The 24,288-nt window shown below is 49.3% G+C and overlaps 1 protein-coding gene across 16 annotated transcripts in view; it reads right to left on the reverse strand.

The window, feature by feature from the left end:
- Nucleotides 1-24,288, reverse strand: part of Kalrn (kalirin RhoGEF kinase) — a 575,471-nt gene that overhangs the window by 17,136 nt on the left and 534,047 nt on the right. For 5 of the 16 annotated variants that reach the window (XM_055624991.1, XM_055625009.1, XM_055624992.1 and 2 more), the window contains 6 exons: nucleotides 24,038-24,223; nucleotides 23,311-23,482; nucleotides 19,120-19,358; nucleotides 17,220-17,476; nucleotides 13,612-13,735; nucleotides 12,514-12,573 (listed from right to left, as the gene is read on the reverse strand). In XM_055624991.1, the coding sequence (XP_055480966.1) occupies nucleotides 12,514-12,573; nucleotides 13,612-13,735; nucleotides 17,220-17,476; nucleotides 19,120-19,358; nucleotides 23,311-23,482; nucleotides 24,038-24,223 (1,038 nt within the window). Of the gene's footprint in view, nucleotides 1-12,513; nucleotides 12,574-13,611; nucleotides 13,736-16,369; nucleotides 16,930-17,215; nucleotides 17,477-19,119; nucleotides 19,359-23,310; nucleotides 23,483-24,037; nucleotides 24,224-24,288 lie in introns of those variants that run through there. The other 11 variants (XM_055624997.1, XM_055624998.1, XM_055625008.1 and 8 more) reach the window with 5 other exon arrangements.

Here is a 24,288-nt window from a genome sequence, read left to right on the forward strand (position 1 = left end):
ACACACACACACACACACACAAAATGTATCCATTCTTTGAGGTCTGCATACGTATACACCATGTATTCTGATCCTATCACCCGCCCCCTCTCCAGCTCCTTCCAGAACTCTCTGCCGTCTCCCCCTCCCAACTTCATGTCCTCTCATAGGTCACCGAGGCCAATCAGTGTTGTCCATGTGCAGGGGGCTGTTTCAGGGCCTCCCACCGGAGCACAGGCCGCCTGTAGGAGCCATTTTCCTGAGGAACGCCAACTGTCCCTACTCCAGACCCCCTCAGCTGCCAAAGCTCCTCGGCTAGGGATGGGTGTCTCCTCTAATCTAGGTTAGCTTTTCGACTGGCTCAGTCTTGTCCAGGGAACCAGTGCTGCTGTGAAGACACTTTTTGATGGTCATCGTCCTCAGCCATTGGCTCTCCTAACCTTTCTGTCTTCAGCGTTCCCTCTGGGGGGGGGGGGCTGTGATAAGACTTCTCATTTAGGGTTGAGCACTCCACAGTTAGCCATGCTCAGAACCAGCTGTGGGCCTCTGTTTTAACTGTCCACTTCACAAAGAAGCCGCTCTGAGGAGAACTAAAAGATGTGCTAATCTGTTGGTCCTGGGAGCTAGGAGGAACAGTACTTTCTTTTTTTTTTTTTCTTTGTTTTTGTTTTCCGAGACAGGGTTTCTCTGTGTAGCCCTGGCTGTCCTGGAACACACTCTGTAGACCAAGCTGGCCTCGAACTCACAAAGACTCTCCTGAGTCTGCCTTCCCAGTACTGGGATTAATGTTGTGAGCCACTACGACCCCCCTCCCCCTTCCTGCCCACAACAGTCCATTTTTAAAGCCCCAGGCGGCCTGGTTGAAGGACCACTGGTGGATGATGCTGTCTGTGCAAGACAAGTGATCTCCAAACTGCTGGCCTCCTGTGGCACGTGGAAGGATGCGGCAAATAAAAGCTATTAAGTCTTATACTTAAGAGACCTCTCTGTGTGAAAATATTCTGGCCCAAGGTGGAGGAGGGAAAGATGGAAGACTTAGCTCAGTGCAATTAACTACCACAGCAGTGCCGTGGTACCAGCAGGGGGCGCAAAAGAGGTCACACACTAATGGGCCTGGTCTAGGTAAGGTAGGTGAGCCCTGTCTGGGTCAGTTATTTGGCAGACACTGAAAAGAGGCTAAGAGGATTTCCAGATATTGATGGTGGCTACTCAGACCTGAGCTTACAGGAGGCTTTTCTTCCTACTCCGAAACACTGGCTGATGTGTGCGAGGTTTGTGGACACAGAAATATGAAGACATGAGCTCTACTCTCTCTATTTATGAAACAGTATATAATGTTTAGGTGACTTTTCCAGTTTCCTTCCTTCCTTCCTTCCTTCCTTCCTTCCTTCCTTCCTTCCTTCCTTCCTTCCTTCCTTCCTTCCTTCCCTCCTTCCTTTCTTTCTCTCTCTCTCTCTCTCTATTTTGTTTTCAATTCTCTTTGTGTAGCCCTGGCTGTCCTGGAACTTGCTCTGTAGACCAGGCTGGCCTTGAACTTACAGAGCTCTGCCTGCCGGCTGTCTCCAGAGGATTGGGATTAAAGGGGTGAGCCACTACTCAGCTTTTCTTTCTTATATGGACTTTCCAAATCTTCTGCAGTCAATGCATTTCACTGTCGCAGTATTTTGGAAGGAAAGATGAAGGCGGACCTCACCTCTTCAGGGCAGGAACCGCTTGTTATTCTCTGTACCTCAGGACCATCCCCCAGGATTTGCCACATGTTGGCGAATCAATGTTTTCACCTCATTTCATTTCTCCCAGGATCTTAGGTTCATAAGTACGATCTCAAATCAGGATCAAAAGATATGTAAAATAACTAGTCCTGGGTAAATGTCTAATATGTGATTAGAGCCTGTTTGCAAACAGATGGAAATCAAACTTTGGAAAATGATTTTAAAACAACAGGGCATAGCCTGTGGGAACGGTGGTTCTTAGCAGCGCGAGGTGTGTACCGATGAGGTCCTGAACAGACATCCCCTCTGGACGTGGCTACTATCCTTAAATAACCTGGGACTCAGTTTCATCTGTAAGTTGGAGACTGTAACACCAACAAGGAAGGTAAGCAGGTGCCTTGCCATCGGAAGGCGTCACTCAGTGACATTTGCATTCTCCATTTAGTGGATGGGAAGGACCAGCCCTCAACAGGCAACAGAGCTTTAGACCCTGCTCCATCCCATCCCCCGACTCAGTCAGGACTCTAGGGGAGAAAGAACCTGGGAATGCTGCCGAACAGACTGTTTGGTGGCCTGTACTTCCCACCATGATGGTGATTCCCAACAGAGGAGGCTATGGAGTCCCTGCCAGGGCTCTTACAGAGGAGACAATGGAACAAGTGACGGGTCAACGTATTTCACATACACTTGAGGTGCGAGGTATAAAACCCAGGACTTTTGTGTGCTAAGCAAGCACCCCACCGCTGAGCTGCATTCTCAGGTCCTAGTAGGAAAAGTTGAAGTGAGGCTTCCAAAGCCTATGAGAGACTACATCCCAGATGGCTGCATAGAGAATCTTTCTTGTCCTTCTTTCTCATCACGGAAATGTAACTGTATCAGGTGTGCTGTTGAATACACGCTCTGTTTAAGAGATGAATATTCCTAGCTAGGGTGTAGTGGGAATGCTGAGGAGAGGCTCAGTGGCAGGTTCTTCACCCGGAAAGACCCGGGGAAGCCACCCAGCTTCATTGCTTTGCCTTTTGGCTGGCCCAGGGAGGAGAGCAGGTGTTGCCAGCCATGCTGATAACAGCACTGATCTGGGCAGCATCATCTAATTGGTATACACGACTCAATGGGACAGGGAAGTGATGTGTAAAGCCCTGCAGAGGGCCGGCCATGGGGGGGTGTGTCTCTGATTCAGCTCAGTACCCTGTCCATCACTGTGTGGACTGCAGCGGGAGGAGCTCAGGGAAGGCATTGCTGCACTTGGTCATTGATGTCAAAGGCCCATCTGCTCGGCTGCACGGCCTCGGCCCTGTGTCTTTCCAGTCCTCTCTAAACTTTTCAGCAGCGACCAAGAACCTGAGCAAGAGCCACACCAATGCTTTCGCCAGCTGGGGCTGTGGAGCATAGCCACAGAAGACTCTTTTCTTCATTCTGCTGGAAACAAATCCAAGTATGGACAGGAGACGGCCATGACACTGCTCTCCCCGACTGTGGCCTCCTTAGGAATGTAGCTGTCTATGGATCTCTGCAGCTCCCAGGCTCACGAGGACAAGGACCATGTTGTCTTCATTCATATTGCCTCCAAATTGGACCCAAAATTTGGCATGTGGTGTTCTGTATTTGTCAAAGCATTGACCTTTTTTTTTTGGAGGGGTGGGGGGTGGGATTCAAAGTGAGGGGAGGTAAGATAAGAACACATCTTCCCAAGAAACTGGAGTGCTTTTCATTTTCTATAAATTGGACACGTGACTTCGTTGGCAATCCCACTGGTTGGTCCAAGTCTGTGGTTCAGCCAATGGTGGTCTTCTTCTTCTTTGTTCTTTCAGAGGCTGGTGCCTCGGGGCCTCTGGTCACGAGCTGCCATGCATCATGGGATCTTATCCGAATTGCATCTGCTCTCCAGCCTTGTGGTACCCTCAGCTGATGGTAACCCTTATGTGTTTTACATCAATCACCGTGTTTCACACAGCATCTTTGGTACAACAGGTCAAAAAAAAATTGTTGAATCAGATTGACTGGGGTCACTCAATCACTGGAATTTGGGTCTCCTGGCGGTCTTGTCTAGTGGCCATTGTTGGTACCTGCAAAGACCTGAGGTAGTAATCACAAGTCTCAGGTATTTCTTGAATTTGAATGTCCCCTAAAAAGGTAGGCAGTCAGCATGAAGTGATGGGCGTGAACTAGAATGTGAAAAAAGAAGTGTTTGTGGAGGAAACATGACGTTGGTTGCTCATACAAAATGCACATGGTCTCACTCTGAGAGAGAAGAGGGGGGAAGGGTGGGGAGAGAGCTGGGTAAAGTCTGGGGGTGGGGAGGGCAGGGGCAGGGACGGACAGCTGGGGAACCTGGTTTTATTTGAACAGCAGAGGGCAGTAGGTGACAGGGTTTCCTGAGGCCATAAGAGTGAATCGCCACAGACAGCAACTTAGGTCCTTCCTTCTGGATCTTTCTTCAAAAGGGGACAGCAGCGACTTCAGGGGAAACATTATAGGTAAAATCAACCTGTGTTGAATAACACGCTGTGCTTGAAGAGATCAGGAGCCTTTTTTTTTTTTTCCTTGCAAGTTAACGCGCAAGTGTCGGACTCCAAGAAAGAGGGTGGAATTCTGTCCGGAAAACCAGTTGTCAACTGAAAATGACCTGACCTCGTTTTTCTCTGAATTGTGCATCACCCAATCACAAAGCACCATTCCAAACTGCAAATGAAGGATGCTAATGGGACAAAGATGGAGGCAGAAAGAAGCTCAAACGGAATGTCCTGTCCGAACCGTCTCCGAGGTACCTTGAGGGAAACAAAATCTTACTGTACATGTCCAACCCTGGTGCTTCCTGTGACTCTGGATGCAGGGGAGGAAAGCGATGCCAGATAATGTTCAGTGAGAGAGTGAACACAAAGTAAAAAGACGGTATTTTCTGGGTTGAGGATACGGCACAGTGGTAGAGCGCTTGCCTTGCGTGTGTATGGTCCTGGGTTCTAACTCAGCATAAAAGAAAATCGTCCTAAAACCTTTCTTGTGCAAGCGGTCCTAGGGTTGGGTATGATTTCTGACTTAAAGATCTAACTATTCCTTATTCCAATCTGACTACATCAGACAGTTCTCCAATTTCTTCTTTCTTTTCCTCCTCTTCCTCCTCCTCCTTTTAATGAGACAGGGTTTCTCTGTGAAGCCCTGGCTGTCCTGGAACTCACTCTGTAGACCAGGCTAGGCCCCAACTCAGAGATCTGCTGCCTCTGCCTTCTGAGGGCTGGGACTAAAGGTGTGCACCACGACCTAGCTTCAAGTCATTTTTTAAAAAAGATTTCTATCATTATTTTAAGTGTGTGTGTGTGTGTGAGTGTGTGTGAAATGCATGTGAACGTAGTTGACCAAGAAGGCCAGAGCTGCCTCTTTAGGTTCAAACTCCCCTACCTGACTCTCCAGCTCCCACCAAATCTTTTATTTTTTTATTTTTTATAAATTATCTTGTGGTTGGAGAACTTCGTCTATGCGCTATTGATTCCTTGATTTTTTTCCCCCTTGAGATTTGCTTTGGGAGCCATTGAGGAACGCAGGCTGAGCTGCGGGTGAACTTTGGTAGCCTGTGAATGTGTGTGTAAATGGGAGTGGTGGCTTCGTCTCATCTAGTGAAACACTCTCCCAGGAGACTCCTAGGTCAATGGCACCGGCATGCTCCTCAGCGTACAGCATATAATGATCTGGGCCAGGCCTTCAGGCTGGAGCGACGTGCTTCAGGACACACATGACTAAGAGTACCCCAGAAACCAATTCAGACACTTCCAACTGATAGCAGATCGACTTACTTTTGTGGCTACAGTGACTGTGCCCCTGAGTCACTCACTGGGAAAGGGTGTGCCCAAAGACCAGCAATTACCCAAGTAGTCAAGGGATTAAAAAAGTCATAGAAGAAGACGTCGTCCTCCTACAAGCTGATGTGCAACAAGGCAGGGCCTGAGCCTCTGCATTCAGACTTCCTGCTGGATGCAGATCGAGCTGAGGACACTGGTCAGTACAAGACCTGCTTTTTCATTGTCTGTGTGACCTTGACCTCTCTGAACCTGCTTTTTCTAGGAGAGGCAGTAAAGGTTTTGCTTGTTTTATTTTTGTTTGTTTTAGAGACAGGGCTTCTTTGTGTAACAGCCCTGGCTGTCCTGGGACTCCCTCTGTAGACCAGGCTGGCCTTGAACTCACAGAGATCTGCCTGCCTCTGCCACCTGAGTGCTGGGATTACAGGGGTGTGCCGCCGAGTCCAGCTGAGAGGTGATTGTTAATAACTTGGATTGAGATGTACCTAGGAGATTTGTAAGGCACAACTCTAGCTGAATCTGGGAGGGCATTTCCACACACTCCTGCCACTACCAGCTTCAGCCTCATCTCTATCCTGGAGCACCAGGGCTCTGGGAACAATGACAGGAACCCCGGGAGCTGTGAGGCAAAGCGACTCCTCCCTTTACAATCATTTTTCTTGGAACCCTGGTCACTGACAAAACTAACACAGGTAAGCAACTGTGCCCTCCCTGCTGGTCAGAGTACAGACGGAGGGCCAGCCTGCTTCAGCTAAGGTCCTTTCTTTGGTGGCGGACCGTCTACCCGCCCTTATAGGGAATCAGAACAAATCTGGGCAGAAGCGCAGTGTCTGGTTGCCAAACCCATCAGATGCATTACAAAGCAAACGTTTTGTCAAAACGAGAGGAATGTGATGCTTCACTTTCTTTTTCTTTAAAGGGTTCTTTTCGTTAATTCTGTTATTAAAATACAAAAACAGGCCTCAGCGGAAACATACTGGCAATGCCAGGAGGTCAGGCGCCTGACTGGGCTGGGGTGGAAGTTTCATCTGTGTGGCCAGGTTATTTTGAAGCCCTGAATCTGGGACGAGGGGAGAGCGACAGGCTGGCTCTTTGAGGCTGGGGCACCTGGGACCCGGGATTGTGTTTGGGCAAGAAAAGATGTGCCGGCTCCGAACGCTCACCGTTCACAGAACGGAGAGTGGTCACTTCAGTGGCCATTTCTACTGCTACTCCAGAGCAGACAGGACCTCTTCCGGTTGTCATGGTCTTAATGCCTTGGGAGGCAGACGCGGCTCAGAGCCAAGTCCCCTGACATTACCCCTTAGATCTACACGGTGTTCAAAGGCCTGCACACCAGGGCAGGGTATGTGTATGTGTATGCTGCCTGCAGAGAAACCCAGAGTTCAGGAAAGCTCACTGGCCCAAGGTCACACAGCCGCCAGTATCCAAAGTCCAGGTTTCCCGATTGCCTTTGTGTGGCTTCTGTTTCCATTCTTATTTCAGCCTCGAAGAGGCCAGGACTGGTGCAAAGAACAGTACATCCATACAGGGCAACTGGCAAAAGAAGGTAGGCCCTCCCAGTTCCCGGGACCTGTGTTTTAGATTAAAACCAACCTGGAAAGGGTAATGCTCTAAGCTGCCACAGGATTGTGTGAGATGGGGGAATAATGGCCAGGGAAACTGAGCAACCGCCTCAGGGCACCTTCTAGTTTTCTTCTCCTTTTTAAAATCAATATGTATGTGTATACATGGTCACGAGCAGGCAAGTGTGGTCATGTGAGGTCAGAGGTCAGATCTGAGTGTCTTTCTCCACCTTATTTCTGACACCGGGTCTCTCACTGAACTGATTCAGCTCAGCTGGCTGGCCAGCAAAGCCACAGCTCTTGTCTGTCCTCTCAGCTCCAGGATCACTGACGGATGGCACTGTGTCCCAACTTTTCACATGGATGCTGCCAATCAAAAATCCTCATGCTTGCATGGCAGGCACTTTACTGACTGAACTGAAAGTTAACAGACTATAAACTTGTTTTGTATGCAGGTGTTTGCCTGTGTGCGTGCGTGCCACAATGCCTGCCTGGTGCCCATAGATCAAGGTCAGAAGAGGCCATCTGATCCCTTAGAATTGGGCTTATGGATGGTTGAGGGCTACCAAACCCAGATCTCCTGGATGAGCAACAAGTACTCTGAACCACTGAGCCATCTCTCCAGGCCCAAGAATAAACTCCCCCCCCCCCCCACCCGTACTTCAACTCCCTGTTCTTAAAAGTAAAAGAGCCGGAGAGATGGGAGGAGAGGGGGGCATGCAGCATGTTTGAGATTATGGCAAGGTTCCAGAAATGAAGGGCGGTGATGACTGTGAGCTGGGAAGGTATTTCCTGTCACTGAACTCCTCTCTTCCAGTAGCGAGGAGGCTTAGTTATGTTCTGTGCCTTGTAGTGGTAAAAGCAGCAAACAAAAGCACAGGCTCCCAAGGCTCTGCTGAAAATGGTATTTCCACCCTGATTAGAAATATTCTCCCCAGCTAGCCTCCTTTTTTCATGCGTCTTGCCCTGGTGCCTCCGGAGCCCTTCTCTAGGACGCTGTCCCCAAGCTGTGTAGCTGGGTGCTGGCAGCTGAAGGAGGGCAAAGTACGCAGGGGTAGGGGAGACTTTCTCGATGACGGCTTGACCTCAGCTAAGAGGGCAATGGAGCTTTATTAGGGAAGTTAAAATGCTCGAAATTAATTTGGTTTGAGGTAAGTGCCGGGCTGAGAATTCTGATCTTTGGAGATAGAGATCCAAGTCTGGAAACTGGTTCAGACTTTTCAGCCTCATTGAGTGATCTGGGCAGGTGGTGATGCGGGGTTGAAGAGCTGTGAAAACCCAAGAATGATCCCACCCCCCAATCCCAGCTTTTTAGAGGTGGCATGGTTGTAAGAGCCTCCTAGCAGCAGCCTGAGTCCTACGGGAAAGCTAGCCCAGGCCAGAAAAAGAGGCACATTTCTTAGAGACAGGCCACAGCTACTGGGCCTGCGCGCTCAAGCCCCAGCTCTAGCCTGGAGTGTCACTTGTAGTCATGGGGGCTGTCATGTGACTGAATATTCTGGCAGGCAGCCATGTGGCTCTAAAGCCTAGAAGAGCTGTTCCCAGCTGATCCTAGTGTTTCATTTTTATCCCCATTTGGATTTTTTTTTTTTTACATGTAAATTTCTTTCACACACAATGTCCCCATTTAGTCCCTCCCTCCAAGAGTGCAAGGAAAAGCTGAACTGCAGGCATTCACTTTTAAAACAGCCCCGCATGTGGTGAGATGGCCAGGCTGAGACGGGATGCAGGGACCTTGTGCCAGTCTTGCTCTGGCTGGTGGTACAGCCTGCAGACCCGGGAGTATGGGTGAGAATATCCACAAGCATTGGTTGACAGTGGGGGGAAAGGCTGTGAGTAGCAGTGCCAACAGCCTCCCTTAACGTCATTGGCTGTTTAATATGAGGAACCAGTGTGCTTTCCTCTCCTCTTAAACTGCTTTCAAGGACAACCTATGTCTTCTTAAAGGACTGTGGCAAGACAAAGGTATGCCCGGATAGGACACATCTGGGGTAGAGACCCCAGGAAACTGTCCCTTAAAGGAACACAGTCCCCAGTCGACAGAAGGTAGAGGATGTGGTGGTGACATCATTCTCATGGAGGCGGATGAATCTGTTTACAATGTGCCCGGGATGAACATGCTGCCGTCAGGTCAAGGGTGGCTGGTCAGCCGGGCAGGGCTTTCCCATTTGGAGTCCAGGAATGAAGCAAGCACCTGGGTATACAGTGCCAGGTTTTGGGGTCCCAGAACAGAGGCTGAGTATAGGACTAGAGGGGGCTGCTGTTCTGCTCACCATGAGCACAGAAGACTCTTCCAGAAGACAGGGGTGAGGCTGGACCTGGGCAGCTTTGGGAATAGTCTCCAAACTACCACCTTAGCAGCGAAAGGCCTTTCAGAGGAGGCGCAGCCATCTGGATTTTGACTGGTCTTCAGAACGCACTACCAGCCATTTTCTTCTACCATTTAATGCAATTTCCTGCATTAAAGTTCTCTTTTCATATCCCCCACGTTTAGCAGCTTGAGGTTCAAAGATCCTGTTTGCTCTTGGTATTTGAAGTTACTAAGCCAGCATCACAGATGACAGCTACCACCAGGATGAGGGCACATCCGGAAGAGCTCCTGGACACTTGGGAGGGCCAGAGTGGAATGGCAGCGGCTGTGGGGGCAGCTACCCTGGGGTACCCTGGGGTAGCCGGCACAGTCACAGCTTCCAACCTCATCCCCTCCTCGAGGGCTTGGGTTAACTAAACTTTCCACCTACAGGAAGCTTTGAGCCACAATCACTGCACTTTCTGTGCATGTAGCAGCACACTTTGGGGCTTTCTTCTGTCATGGAGGACACCCTGATGTCTTTGCTTGGCTAGCCAGTAGCACCTCTCAGGGGCCTTTCATCCAGTTCACAAAAAGGCTCCTCAGCTTTGACCCTCAAGAACCTTAAAAATGGGTTTACTGGAAAGCAGAGCTAAGGTGTGTATGTGTGTGTGTTATTCTTGAATGAGCAAATGCATGTACTTAGGATGTAGCAACTGACCACTTAACATTCTCAGTGGATGACAATTTGCACATCCCTCTATTCCTCTCTTCTTTCACAGCTCGGGAATGTCACTCTTCTCTCCCTACCCTGCCTCCGAACACAGATACCTGGCCCCTCCCCTCAGTCTGGCCTTCCACTTGCAGCCGACTCCTTCAGCACATGCCGGCAACATCTAGGCACGGTGATAACGTGCCACCGGTCTCTATACATGGATACGTGTGGGACCCGAGCACGCAGGTGCCTGTCCTATGAGATGCAATGAAAGCAGAGTCAGGATGCTCCTGCCATCACCACTTCCTGCTGCAGCAGAACGCTCTCCTGACCCACACCTGCCAGACTCGGCTCTGCAGCAGAACCCACACCCACAGGGGACTGTTATTCTGGCAGAGCTCCCATTTTCAACCACTAGCCTCCTGGCTCAGTTCAGTTCAGCTGGCTTCTTCCACAGCTGACTTACCTACCTCCTCCTAGGCCACGTGGCCGCTCGTGAGGTCTTGGTGGTGGACTTCTTAGAGATTATGCCAAATAATAATAACAATAACATTAAAAAGCTTCCTAGCTTAAGGATACACATAGGGAAGGGCTTAAGGGGAACCTACTCCTGTTATGCTAAATGGACATGTTGTCAGATTGTCTTCTAAATATTTGTGTTTGCAGCCATAGATCAGCACTACTCTCAGTCTTGGTCAGGGACGCTGCTTCTTCTCGCTGTTCTTGTTCTTTTTTGTCTTCCTCCTCCTTTTTCTTTTTCAGACGTGTGTGTGTGTGTGTGTGTGTGTGTGTGTGTGTGTGTGTGTGCACATGCGTGTGTAATAGCCCTGGCTATCCTGGAACTGGCTCTGTAGACCAGGCTGGCTTCACACTCACAGAGATCCACCTGCCTGGGATTAAAGGCATGTGCCACCAACACCCGACAGAGAAGCTTCTTTTTTGCAGTAGGTAGTGGCTGGTGCCTAGATTCACAAATGATGGAAGTGCCGAGAACAAGTGGCTACCTGAGCGCTCAGCCCTAAATGAGACTCGTTCATCACACTATCATCCCCACCCAAAGGCCCTGGGGACATCTCAGAATAGGGGACAGGGAGAATGTAAGATCTGGAGGACTCCGATGGAGGAGGACTCTGGTGGATGCAGGGGACTCGATATGACTGTTGTATCCATGAACTCACAGATGTTATCTGCACAAGACTGGGCCTGACAAGACTACATCAGGAAGAGAGGAGGGACATATGGGGCCCCACCCCTAGCTGAGAAGCTGTTGCCGTTGCTGGGGTGGGGGTGGGGGCTGTCCTTTTTTCTTCAGTCACTGATAAGTTGCCTGTGCTCATGTGAGGAACCTAACTAAACTCTGTGGGTATTTAAGAATAAAACAAAACCTGTGAAAGGGGGAAGGCAAATTGTTGGGAAGAAAGGGATTTGGAGGGAGTGGGGAGGGAGGGGCTAAGAATAATGGGGGGGGAATAGATGTGATAAAAAGTACATTCCATACATGTATAAAATAGCCAAAAATACATTTAAAAATTAAAGAAATTATTTTGCATTAGAGGAAATCTGCATTTTTTTTAAAATCTATTGCTAGGGATGGGACGCAGATTTGGAAAAAGACATTTCCATCTGCTCTGAAAGTCTAAAATTCAAGGCAAGCTAGCTCATGCTTACTGACACTCCCCTACATGGAAACCATGTAGGGGCCATGTTTCTCTAGTTACAGACTTGACAACGGATGGTCAAGATGGCAGGGTTCTAGTCCAACTCCCACACTCATGCAAACCCTGGGGGGGGGGGGGGAAGGTCCGCCATAGTTCTGGGAGAGAGGCTGTCAGGCTGGCATACAGTACCCAGAGCCACTGGCTCTGGGAGTGGGCGAAGGAAGGCCTGAGCTAATCCTCTCTTAACTTTGCTCTTAACCAGCCACCTAGAGTAACTAGGAGCCAGGTCATCCAGAAAAACCATTGAGCACTGAAGAACCAGAGCCCAGAAGAGCAAGATGAAGTGAAAGGGGCAGAGGGGGAAAGGGGAGAGAGCAGAGAAAACTATAAGGTGAAACAAAACAAAACAAAAGTAAACCAAACAAAACCACGGGGTGGCTCTTCTCCTTCAGCTGTGAACCAACTACTGATTACAGCTGTTTTCTATGACAAGAGTATTCTGCCTTTCGAATAATAAAGTTGACGATTCTTGACATAAAGCCAAACCTTCCAAGGAAGGAAATATTAAGCAAGCATTCAAGAGAAAAAGCACAAGTTTTGTTTTGTTTTTTAAAGATACCAAAGTAGAGTTCCCTACCCAGATAAAGGTGACTTTAGCTTTTGTTTTGTTTTGCTTTAGTTAGGATGGGACACCCTGATGCTAGAGAAGCATGATCCACCCTGGACTCTAGCAAGGTCACGGTCACCGAGCCCACTAGAAAAGACAATCATTGTAGGAAATAGGACAACAGAGCTGCTTCTACCTCCATACTAGTATTAGGGTCAAGATCATCACACTCTGACTCCTCGGAACTGTTGGTCTCCTTGGTTGGCAGCATGAAGAAGGGGGAAGAAAGAGAACACAGTTAGAACACGGCAGTCTGGCTAGAGGGAGGAGAATATCAGAGAAGCATGGGCATGGGCAGAGAAACTTCAGGTGGGGCGCGGGTTGTCATGGCAGCAGCATGCTTCGCAGGGACCGTGGACGCCTGCTTCTCACACCAGGAAGAGCAATGGAAGCTGACCGGATGAGGCATGAGTGCTGGCATTAAACTGTCCACTTTGGCGAGGCTGAGCTTCCCAATTTCTTTTCCCCAAAAGGATCTTGAGGAGTTTTTTGGTTGGTCTTTGCTTGGGAAGGCAAGGCTCCCAAGAGAACATCAACGTGTAATTTTTTTTTTTCACTGTGCCAAGGCAAAGCATTTCAGAAGGGGTCACCTAGCAAGGCAGATCCCAGGCACATTGTTTCTAGATGGAAGAAACGAAGGAAGGCTCCGCCAAGCTCATGGTTAGTGAGGTAACAGGTAATTTAGAAGCCAACCAAGGCCTCACTGACGTGCCTCCCTAGTCTTCTCGTGCACAGCGGGAACGTAAAGGGATTGCTTAAATGGTGATGTGTGAACTCTGGGGAAAAGAAATGAAACTTTACTATGGACACAATGGACCTTACGTGCCAAACCTCTGCTTTCACGAGACCAGGGGTTTGGAGGGTAATCCCTTTGACCTGACTGTGTTCCCAAACCTAGGCTACTGAGTGGGTACCTTTGAGGAGTTTACTATGAACCAAGCGCCTTGCATTTCTAAGGAAAGAATGCTGCAGATCATTTTGCTGTAAAACATCTGCTTAACCCATAAAAGAAAAAAGAGAGGTACTTACTTAAATTGAAGGTGCCAGGAGAAATAAAAAATAAAAAACAAATTGACCTTGCATGCAAAAAAAATCCTGCTAAACTACCCCCCCCTTTGGTCCCCACACTGGACGGTCCATTAATAAGTAGTCAGTCCCCACCCACCCAAACTGCCTGTCAGGATGCTTCAGGGAGGGACAGATGAGGGACCCAGTTCCGGAACACCTTACTCACTTTAACAGAGACTTTGTTGCCCAGAATATCCTTGGGTTTACGAGGCCCTGTGGCTTCATTTTTACCCGTGTTCTCCACTTCTGCCCGCTTTCTCATGCGTAGAGTATGCCATGAGCATGACTTCCTGTTATACCAAAAAATGCACCAATCAAAATGGCAGGATGGGGCAGAGTGAGGTGGCGAGTGGGGCTCACCACTACTGTATACTAGATGAGATACTCCGGTGAGGGCCACAGCTTTAGCGTCCCAAACCTGTGTGCAGGCTCCTGCGGTGGCTGGGGCTGACCTCACGTCCACCTGGAAGTAAGGATGACCTCTGACCCTTTCTGAAAAGTATACCAGGAAAAGTGCAGCATTTGAAAAAAAAAAAAAAAAAGATGGGGACCAGGTCACTAAACCTGGGGAGAGTTCTTTGATCATCTGGTGAAGCCTTCTGGGATTGAGGTGGTGTTTTGACAAAGGCATGGTGGATGGGGAAGGATGGGATGGGCATAGAATGGAGAGATAAAGAAAATATATTTTATTCTGTACAAACAAGCCACAGGCACCTTCCACAATACCTCATATGTAAATAAGACCCAACAGAGTGATTCTGAGGCTCCCGTCTTGTTATTTGGGGCATGGCACACTCTCAAGCCCTGGGGAACTAAGTTTTTGAGGAAAGTGGAGGCATTCCCCTCACAATTCTGGAAACTTCGGGGCAGGGTTTCAGCCTTTGACCTCCCCATGGCTCAGTGTTGGTGACTATAGGGCTCTTTTGGTCACTAAAGGGTGCCAGTTTCCCTGGTGGAATAAGGCCCCGTTGTGTGTGTCCAGAGAGGCGACAGTGGCAATGGTCTCTCACACCATCTTGACTCCTGTCCCACTTGGGGCCTGGGCTCCGTTCACAGCTACGGAAGACAGGCTTGGGGCAGAGCATTTGAGTGCCACATCTGTCAGGGTCAAGGATAGCAAAAGGCCAAGACCCAAGCAGCATTAGGGACCTGAGCTGCAGCCATACTTCAGCTGTGCCAGGGTTTGCATGAAGTTAAGTTTTGTCGGGAGTGAGGCCTGTATTCCCTCCTGTTTCCTGGTTAAATATAAAATATGGAGGCTCTGTAGGCAGGGCTTCATGAAAGAGAACCTTCATGAAGGGAAAGGCAAGCGAGATTTAGGAGGAAAATACCTCAAATGCCTCTCTTCCACAGCATTCCAGAGCCACCAGGAGTCTAAGGAATCCAATGGAGATGTTCTAGAAACAGTTGTCACCTAACATACGGCCTCAACAATTAACCTGAAGGGGGAAATGTCGTCACAATTGAGTTCTGGGAAGTGGGAGCCTTCCAGAGGCCAGAGCTGCTCTCAGAGGCCCTGAGCAGAAGCTCTTCAGGATCTGCCAGAGCACCTGGCTCCAACTTGTCTACCCCAGTAAGAATCAGACATGGAAGATGCCCTAGATGACACCACCCTGCCGACTGCAGACTTTCGTCTCTTATCTTTTATTCCCAAATCCATGTCCCTGGCTCCCTTGGGAATATCCTGGAGTCAGGGAGGTTCCCCGCTGAAGAGGACCCCAAGGCAGAAGGCATAGTGTGTGTGTGTTTGTGACACCTGCTTATCATCACCCTCTGGGCGCCTCAGTGTGCCTGGTGAGAAATGAGAACTGTTAGAAATAGTGCAGGAGGAAGATCGGAGGAACACAAGTGCCAGGAGAGGTTCCATTTCAAATTCTTCTTCCCAGAAGGACACATCACCATGGTTGTGGGAGCTTCCATCTCTTGGCCACAAGCCCAGCGACTGATGTGGACACAGTTTCTGTGACATTTATCCTGTAGACATCGTTCTGATCCCTGTGGTCACAGCAGGCCAGGGAAGGGGGAGTGAGTGGCCTTTGCTGATTAACACTAACACCACAGGTAGCCAGCTGCTCACCCCCAGTACCACCAGCCCTCGTGAAACTTGTGGCTTGCAAGGAACCCACAGGGCTAAGGGGCCAGTGGGTGCATCTGTCTGTTCTCTTTGCCCCTCTCCCCTGAGACCAAGACATCCAAAGGTGAGGAGGAAGGTGGGCTCGGGGCCTGGGCAATGAGAGCACTGCTTATTAAGCGCTACCTCTGTCAGGCTTGGCTACGTCAGGGCTCTGTGGCCTCTCCATCCAAGGTTTCTGAAACAACCATCTCTAGACTAAAACGGCCTGGGCCTGTTTCACTGTGAGGCCACTTCTGATTTCCGTGCTCACCTAGAGAGGCCAGGTGATGTCAGTCGATCCTATTCCCCGACCAAAAAGGGCCAACGCAGGGCAGTTCTACTGGTGTCACTGCTCTGTCACCACATGGTGGTGCCTGGGACCCTCCCATGGGTGACCACAAAGCATGGGAAGCTGTGAGAAAAGCAGGCTAATGGTGGCCTGTCCTCGTCACCCTCAGACGGCAGCACCTCAAGGACACCCTGTTGTTGGGAACCCTCTGGATTGCACTGATTTGTACCATTCCCCTTTGCTGAAGTCAGAGAAGACCCGGAAGGGATGCTTAGAGGAAAGGGCAGGGTCCAAGTTTTAGCACCAAAGGCACTTTTTATACAGGGAAATAAATAAATAAATAAATAAATAAATAAATAAATAAATAAATAAATAAACGCTGCCAAACGCAGTCAACCAACCCATAAACTATAGAAAAGAAAGGGGAAAAAAAAAACAAACAAAAAAAACCCAAAACATTTTTACACTCAAAAGTCTGAGGATAATGAGATGGAGGGAAAAAGGGTCCACTAGTCTGTAACCTCATTAAAACATGCTCATGGTGAAAATTTATTTTACATATTTAAAATAGTACATTTAAAATTATTAGTTACATTACAGGTACAATGATGAACACTGTGGCTCCTCATTATATTGCACAACCTGACTCCATCCATATGGGTTTCTTTAAATAGTGCAAAATGCTTTATACAGGAATGTGTTCAGAAGGGTTTTTCTGCAACCAAAATAAGGAACAGAAATATCTTACAAATTACCATGAACATATATTAAAGTGACAGGGGATGAGAGAAATAAAAATAAAAATTACAATCTGTACAGAGGAATTGCCACGGACAACCAAAAAAAAAAAAAAAAGAAGAAGAAAAAATCCCCTCTCTTTTGGGAGAAGCAGCAGGCTCTGACCTGTCCAGGCCTGGCATTTGTGCTAAGGTCATTTTTGGGGTGTCAATCAAAAAAATATATATATATCAGTAACTTCATACAATATAAATAGAAGTCCAGTCCAGTGAGTCCCGTGGTGGGTCAGGTGTAGCAACGGAAGGCATGGCTTTTGTCACCTAGGGTCTCAGTAGGGTTCTTTTCTTAACGAGTTCGGAGGGGAAAAAAGAAGGGGAAAAATGAACAGAAAATTATAAACGAAAGGGAGAGAAAATTCACCATCACCACCATCACCGCCACCACCACGACCCCAGAGCCGTCTAGCCTAGACACCCCCGAGCTGCGGGCGGTTTCATCGCTCACACCCCAATTCCACACCACCTGATCATGAATAAGCAGTGATTCCCTAGTGTCTGAATTTTGTGTTCTTTGGGGTTTGATTTTTTTTTTTAACCCACAGACTCCTCTCCTGGGAAACCATGGAAGCACTTACTTGATGCTCCCGTCGCTGTTTTCTGCTGCTGCTGTGGCTTTGGTGAGGGGTGCCAGGATGTTGCCTGGGACCCAGCCCTCTGCTGCTGGGGAATGGTCGCTGGCGGGCTGGTACACCAGACACATGTTCTGCTGGTTGACGGCGAGGACCTGGACCACCTCCCCTTGGCTCACACAGATTTCATTCTCCTTCAGTGCATAGTAGTCTTTGATGACGGCCATGGACGAGGTCCCGTTGCAGCTTCCCAGGTCGTTCTGCTAGGAGATGGGGGCAAGAGGGCACACAGATACAGGGAGGATGGTTCGCACGGCTTTGCTCTGTGCCCTGTTGCACGGCTAAAAGGCTAGAACGGCTCGCTGGTGTGATAAAGAGCAAGCAGAACTCTCCTTGGGGAGGACATTCTCGAGAACATGCTCTGAAAGAACATTTTACGGCAGTACAGTATTACGGTCAAAGCGGACGGCTTCAGCTGGTGCCCGGTGAAAGCTACGGACACATCATCAATGGGAAGCTCCTTTCTAGCATGCAGCCTTCCTGTTGGCGTCCACAGGGAGGACCTGTCATCAGCACAGGAGCACGTAAGCACTTGGGCAGAGTGAGGTCAGGGCAAAGGTCAGGTAAGGGTCACAAGCCTCCTCTACAGAAAGAACATAGACCCTTTGATGCTACGTTGCTCCCCCCTGCCTTTTTGAGACCTCACTTGACATGTAATCCTTGCACCTCAGACTCCCCAAGTACTGGGACCGCAGGCATGCGCCACCATGCCCAGCTTATTTCCTTAGCCTTTGAAGAAGCATCACACGCCTGCGCTCCTCATCCTGACCCTCCCTGACACAGGGGTAAGAAGAGTAATGCAAAGGTAAGGCCCTGGGCTACCCTGTGAAACAGAGATCCTGAAAATCTCCCCACCACTGTACCTACTGATACAGGAAGCGCTGCCCACGTGACCTCTTCATGCACGTCTATACCGGGGCAGCTGATCTAAACAGACCTGTAATTCCCCGGGAGGCCAGGCTGCCTCCTAGGGCATGGTGAGAGCCATATGGCTGACAAAATGCCAAAGTGACTTCAACTGATTCACACGGGCAGGGGTCTTTCTAGGGCAGAAAATTATTTCAGGTGATATGATGAAATGGGGGGGGGGGACAGTCACTGCACGACAGGACTGAACTTATACATTAACCATTCACCTGGACAAAATCAGCATCAACGAATGACTTGGGAAAAGGACTAGGCCCATACAATTGGACCACGTAGGTAAGAAATTGGGGTGTTCTGATTCTTAGACCTAATGGGTTCCGGGGAATACTTAGGTCTGAGGGGCAAATTTGCTAAGGTTTAGGAGTAAGTTGGGTTCAGGGTTTGGAGCAGGAACCGAATCATCTGACCCCTGACCTGGTTAGCACTTCCCCATTTCTCTCCTGTTCCCGCTGTGGTTTAGCACAAGGCCAGCTAGCAGATCGTGCCTGCGTGTGGTGCTGGCAGTGTGGACTACGGAGCCTAGCTTCCCCATGCGTTCATCAGTGAACGATCGGCTTCCCCTCGCCACATCAGCCAGTGGTGGGTGAGCTTCCATAGGGGCTGGTGCACGCCACTGTTAGACCGGGGCCATGTCTTTCCGATACGGCAAACAGGAGCTGCGGTCTAAGGCGCCCACTTTCCCTGATGCCACAGGAGTCCCCCCACGTGTAGATGCTAATGGCCCTTTAACACACAGTGTCCCAGCCAGAAGGAACTGGTTTCAGTCAATCACAAGGAAGGAGAGAAAAGGAAGTGAGACCTGATCCTATTTGATGGATTGCTCCTGCTGCAGTAACTGGCTGGAAGACGCGGCTTCCTTAAAGCGACCTCGGAGGTCTTCGAGGTGGTAGGGGTTCTGAATAACAAGCTGCCCTCTCACCTTGCTAGCTTCAAACTTGTCCCCCGGCTGGTGGTAGTCGAACCCTGGACTGCCGTTGGAGGTAGATATCTTCAGGGGTGGCAGAGGCGGGTTGTAGCTGGAGCCCTTGGGGGGCTTCTCTGAGCCCACGGGGACAGAGGAATAGGGCCTGGGGCTGGCTTGCGGCACTCTAGGCGGCTGGGACCGGATCACGGCTGTGCTCCTTTCCTTCCGCTGATACTCAATGGGCGACTGTAGTGCTGCGGGGGTTAGGAGAGCCAGTTACTCTACCTTCAGGAATCCCACGGGGGTGCAGAGACCTGCTGGGTACCAGCATGTATGCTAGGCTGTGTGTGAGTATATACGTGTGTGTGTGTGTCCTTCAGAAGGAGACTGCCACTCTGACATTTAGGAAGCATGCGTGAAGCACTGGGAACAGGTAGCTCCCAAAATACCTGTCTGTAAGGGTCACAGGTCTCCATGGAAGAGGAGGGGACAGAACAGGTAAGGGAGACGGGGTAGCATGGTGTCTAGAAGGGTCAGTGACGCTTGAGGTCAGCCTGAAGAAGATGAGAGGTGGCTGTGCGAAATAACCTTAAAAGTTTTACACTCAGATCCTGTCACCGAGGTGCGCCTGAGGAACATTAGCAAGCAGATCTGAGAGGAGCAGGCAGAAGGCTTCCCATCTAACTCAGAAGCCATTTCCAGGCCAAAGCCAAACAAGAGCTCGGGGGACATGGAGCGGGGAGAGAGCCGAGCTGGAAAATGAACTCCAAAATGGCAATAGGAGATGAAGAGATCAAGCAAAACGGAAGTGGCGGCAACTCAGAGAGCGACCAGCTCGGAGCTCTAAAGAGGTACAGCCAGGAAAAGCCACCGACGCAGACTGCTGTGTGAAGGACTTTCGGGGCAGGCACAGTTAGGCCATTTTTATCGCTGTTTACTGCAGCAACTATTTAAGCGGATTAACAGCTGCTGCGGCCCAGCACACAGTGACGGGTGCAGCATGGATTTCTACAGACTTGGCGGGGTCACGCCCTCCTTTCTAATCAGGTCTCAGGAGGGAAGCTGGGCGGAGGTGCCTGTACTCGTGTCTGTACGGAGCCTGGTCCTGTTCCATCACTGCATCATCTTCTCTCAAGTGTACCGAACACACAGCAGGCCTGCCAGCGCCCAGCCCCCTCGGCTCCCGGGGAGAACACTGCGGGGTGTTAAATAATTAGGTGGCGATGACCTGGTTCAGCGATACCTATGACGCGGAACTGGGAGCTATGTGATTATGCACAGTGACTACTCTAAAGCACCGGAAATACTGTTTTTCTTCAACAAACCATGAAGAAGACTAGGCCTGTATTCTTTGACTAGCCTTCCCTGGAATAGCTCGGTCTTGAGATCAGGAAGCCTCTTTCTCTTACTCAGTCCTGCCACATGACTGCTGCAATTGCAGACCTGGACCGCCGCGCCAAGCTCAAAACACGGCCATTTCTGACCGTGAGTTTTTGTCTTTTGGGTTCAGTTTCTTACATCTGGTCACCTGCCTGGCTACCCCTCTCCCACGTGCCTTTTCCCCCTTCCCTCTTTCTTTGCTGGGGAGTGATGGATAAATGTCCCCTCTGCCACTGGCGGCTCTCAAGTCACAGGTTTTAGTTCTGACCCTTTTCTTTTTTTCTTTGCTTTTGTTTTTTTTGGGACAGGGCTTCTCTGTGTGGTCCTGTCTGTCACTCTACAGATCAGGCTGACCTCGAACCTGGAGATCCACTTACCTCTGCCTCCCAAGTTCTGGGATTAAAGGTGTGCACCACCACTGTCAAGTTCAGACCCTTTTCTGAGACCTACTGCTTTTGCCTTAGACAAGTTTCTTAATGGATCCAAGTCTGTTTTTTTTTTTCCTCGTCCGAAAAAAAAAACAAAAAACAAAAAACAAAAAACAAAAAAACAAACCCAGGATGATAATACAGCCATGTTGTGTTGACGTGGGGATTAGGCACGAAGAAACAGACAAAAATGCCCAACTCCTGGTGCAAAGGAGGGAATGAAAACATGGGAGCCACTATTGCTAATTTGTTTATTTCTGGTTTTAACTTACTATTTTTTATTTTACTTTGGTTCTGGTATTGAACCCACCAGAAATCCTTTATAGAATGTAATTTACATGAAGCTACTCTACATATACAGATGTTTTTCCTTTAAGTCATACTAGGAACAAGCTGTGTTTATTCAAAGTTGCATATTCAGAAATTGTAAGCTGTATAGCTTTCAGTTCTAACCTGTGCTGTTCAATTGTCGATGTTTCAGAATAGAAAAGAATCTTGGGAGCTTGTAGTGTTTCCCAACGACCTTTTCCATGTTGGGAACATGGCCCCTAAATACTCTGGAATCCTGAAAAGGCATTGAACTTCCACGCCATGGGATCTTGCTGGGCTTGGTGGCACATCCCAGCACTCGGGATAGGTGGAACTCTATGGGTTCAAGGTCAGCTTGGTCTACAGAATGAGTCCAGGACAGCCAGGGCTATATGAGAAACTCTGTCTTGAAAAATAAAAACAAACAAACAAACAAAACAAAAAAACAACCAAACAAAGTCATGGGATCCTGTTTATAGCCTTCACTTGTTCAACACCCAGATGACTTTTTTTACTTAAGGTACTTTTTCCTCCCTTAGTGCTGGGATTACAGGTATGCGCCACTGTGCCTGGATAAAGGTACTTAAAAAAAAAAAAGTGCCTCTTTAAAGGCTTTCAAACTCAAGAAGACCCCATGAATACATGCTAAGCAGGTACTCAATCACTGAGCTATGTCCCCAGTCCTAACCTTTTGTTTAAAGATGAAAACATTGTGTCGCTTTCTTTACCATGGAGGAAAGTGACAGGGCAGGGTGGGAGCCAGGCTGTTTTATGGCACTTCCTGCTTGCCCACCCTACGCCTCAGCATGGGCAGAACAGATCTAGCTCTAGTCTCCTCTGCAGAAAATGAGCTGGGCGGGGCACAGAGAAGCCGTGTGTCCTGCCCAAGGTCCTCAGCTAGGGTGGGACCTCCTGCCACAGCATTATCTCTCCCCATAGCGTTCAGTTCCACGCTGGATTGCTGGTGAATGCTATGCTCGCTTCATTGGAAGGACTCTAGAAACTCCACTGTCAAGAAGAGGGGCTAGACCGAGGGGGGGCCCATGAGAGTGTGTGTGTAGGTGCAAGCACACAGGACCGTGTGCGAAAAATCTCAAGAGAGGCAGCAAGCGCACCCCAACGGGGTCCATCGTTATGTGCACATACGTGTTTGAGTGTGTGTGGCAACTAAAAGAGGTACATGCCAACTCCTTGCTACTGTGCTGATAAGAAGCAATGGGGTACCTGGGGTTTGTAGACACACACAGGCACATACGTACGGGGACATGCGGCCGTGTGTCCAGCGCAGAGCTCACAGGTCATGCACCTGAGAGTGACGCCCTATGTGTCTGTTGTGCTGGCGAGACTATTCACTCACTGCATTCCTGCTCCCATTTCGCCTTCAACTTCAGGGTCCGGCTCAGGAGAGCAGTAGTACCTGCCAGCTGTCCGCCTCCACTCACATGCTAAGCTAAAGGTGAACGGATACCAGCAGGGGCGGAGGTGAAGAAGAAACGAGACAGCAGTTCTACTTCACCTCTTACGGGTGCCTGTAGGGTCCACGTTATTTGAGCAGCCACCAGTTTGTGGTGGGAGGTTTGGGAACTCCTGAGTTAGGTGTAGCAACTGTTTCTCATTTGAAGGGGGCAAGGCCAGCTAGATGGTTAGCTTAGCCAGGCTCTCATCTGTTGGGAAAGGGGAAGAAGGATTCGAACTGCTTTACCAAACTTCTAGTTGCCTCAAGAGAGTACCAGCCACCAGCTACAAGGTGGAAGGACAAAGATCATAGAACTCAGGGGCCTATAATACAGCATGTGCCTGTCTTATCCTTTTCCCCCAAATTATTACCAGTTGACAAAGACAGACCTACACCGTATCCGACATACAAGTACCCCTTTCATTAAAAACATGAGGCTTCCTTCTCACACCTATCTGCTCCATTTATGCCTTCATGTGAAGAGGATTCTGAAGGGTCTCTGAAACTATAGATATGCTTGGAGACCAGAGAGAATGTGGCCTGGCCTCACAAGTCTCCATGAACATAGACCCCAGGATGCTCAGTGGCAGGGTTCCCTGAAACGGCCTTGCTATAAGCGGGCGCATCACGTACCATTTAAGAAGTCCCTCTGTGTCTCTAGGACTTGACTGATGTCCTGCACCCATGCCTGCTGGATGTCTGGGTTGGCAGCTTGCAGAATGACCCTTTCGGAAGTCTCCCTGTTCATGAGTGCAAATCTGCAGGGGTCATTGTCGACGTTCTCTTCCAAGACCAAGTAATTCATCTGAAGTAAAACAAGTTTATCGTTTTCATACTTTAAGGAGTTAAAATTAATCACACCCTACTACTATATTTCATAGTTGTTTTTTTTATTACACTTACGCTTTTTTTCACTTGTATTTACCTATCTATATCTGTCTGTCTGTCTATCTATGTTTTGACTGTGTGTGTGTGTCCTGGCATCACATTCATCCTTGGTGCCCATGCGGGTAGGAAGAGGCATCAGAGCCCCTAGATCTGGAGTAACAGATGGTTGTGAGTCACCACGTGGGTGCTGAGAACTGAGCCCAGGCCCCCTGGAAGAGTGACCAGTGCTTTTAAGGGCTAAGACATCTCTCCAGCTTCTCTTTCAAAGTTTTTAATCTCAGGAGAGGTTTTCAAACTTACTCTGGATCAAGGGGTAAAGACTCAAGCTTGCTCTGTCTTTGGGTGAATGACACGGATGGGCGAACCTTCAAGACCATGCTGGGCCTGTCACTGCTTCTCATTGTGATCACCAGTTAGCTTCAGCCTCCCGAGATATTCCTTGCCCCATTGTACCCCCACTGTCCCCTGTCACCTTGATGCTCCTTTTAAACATGTAGCCTGGGGTGAGGGACCCTTTCCGGAGCAGTTCACTGAAGATGACGATCTGCTCAAAGAGAAACACCCGCCTCTCCTTGGTCCGGGACTGCATGCCAGCATCCAGCTCGATCACATAGAACGTGTCTTGCTGCAGAAGCTTGCCCTGGGCGGTCAGGGTGCCCTGAGGGAGACAAGGGTCCAGGGGAGGTCGTGAAAAGCAGGGAGACGGATTCAGCTCTCTCAGGC

This window comes from Psammomys obesus, unplaced genomic scaffold (assembly GCF_907164565.1).
Source record: "Psammomys obesus unplaced genomic scaffold, mPsaObe1.curated_primary_1811, whole genome shotgun sequence".
Classification (NCBI taxonomy): domain Eukaryota; kingdom Metazoa; phylum Chordata; class Mammalia; order Rodentia; family Muridae; genus Psammomys; species Psammomys obesus.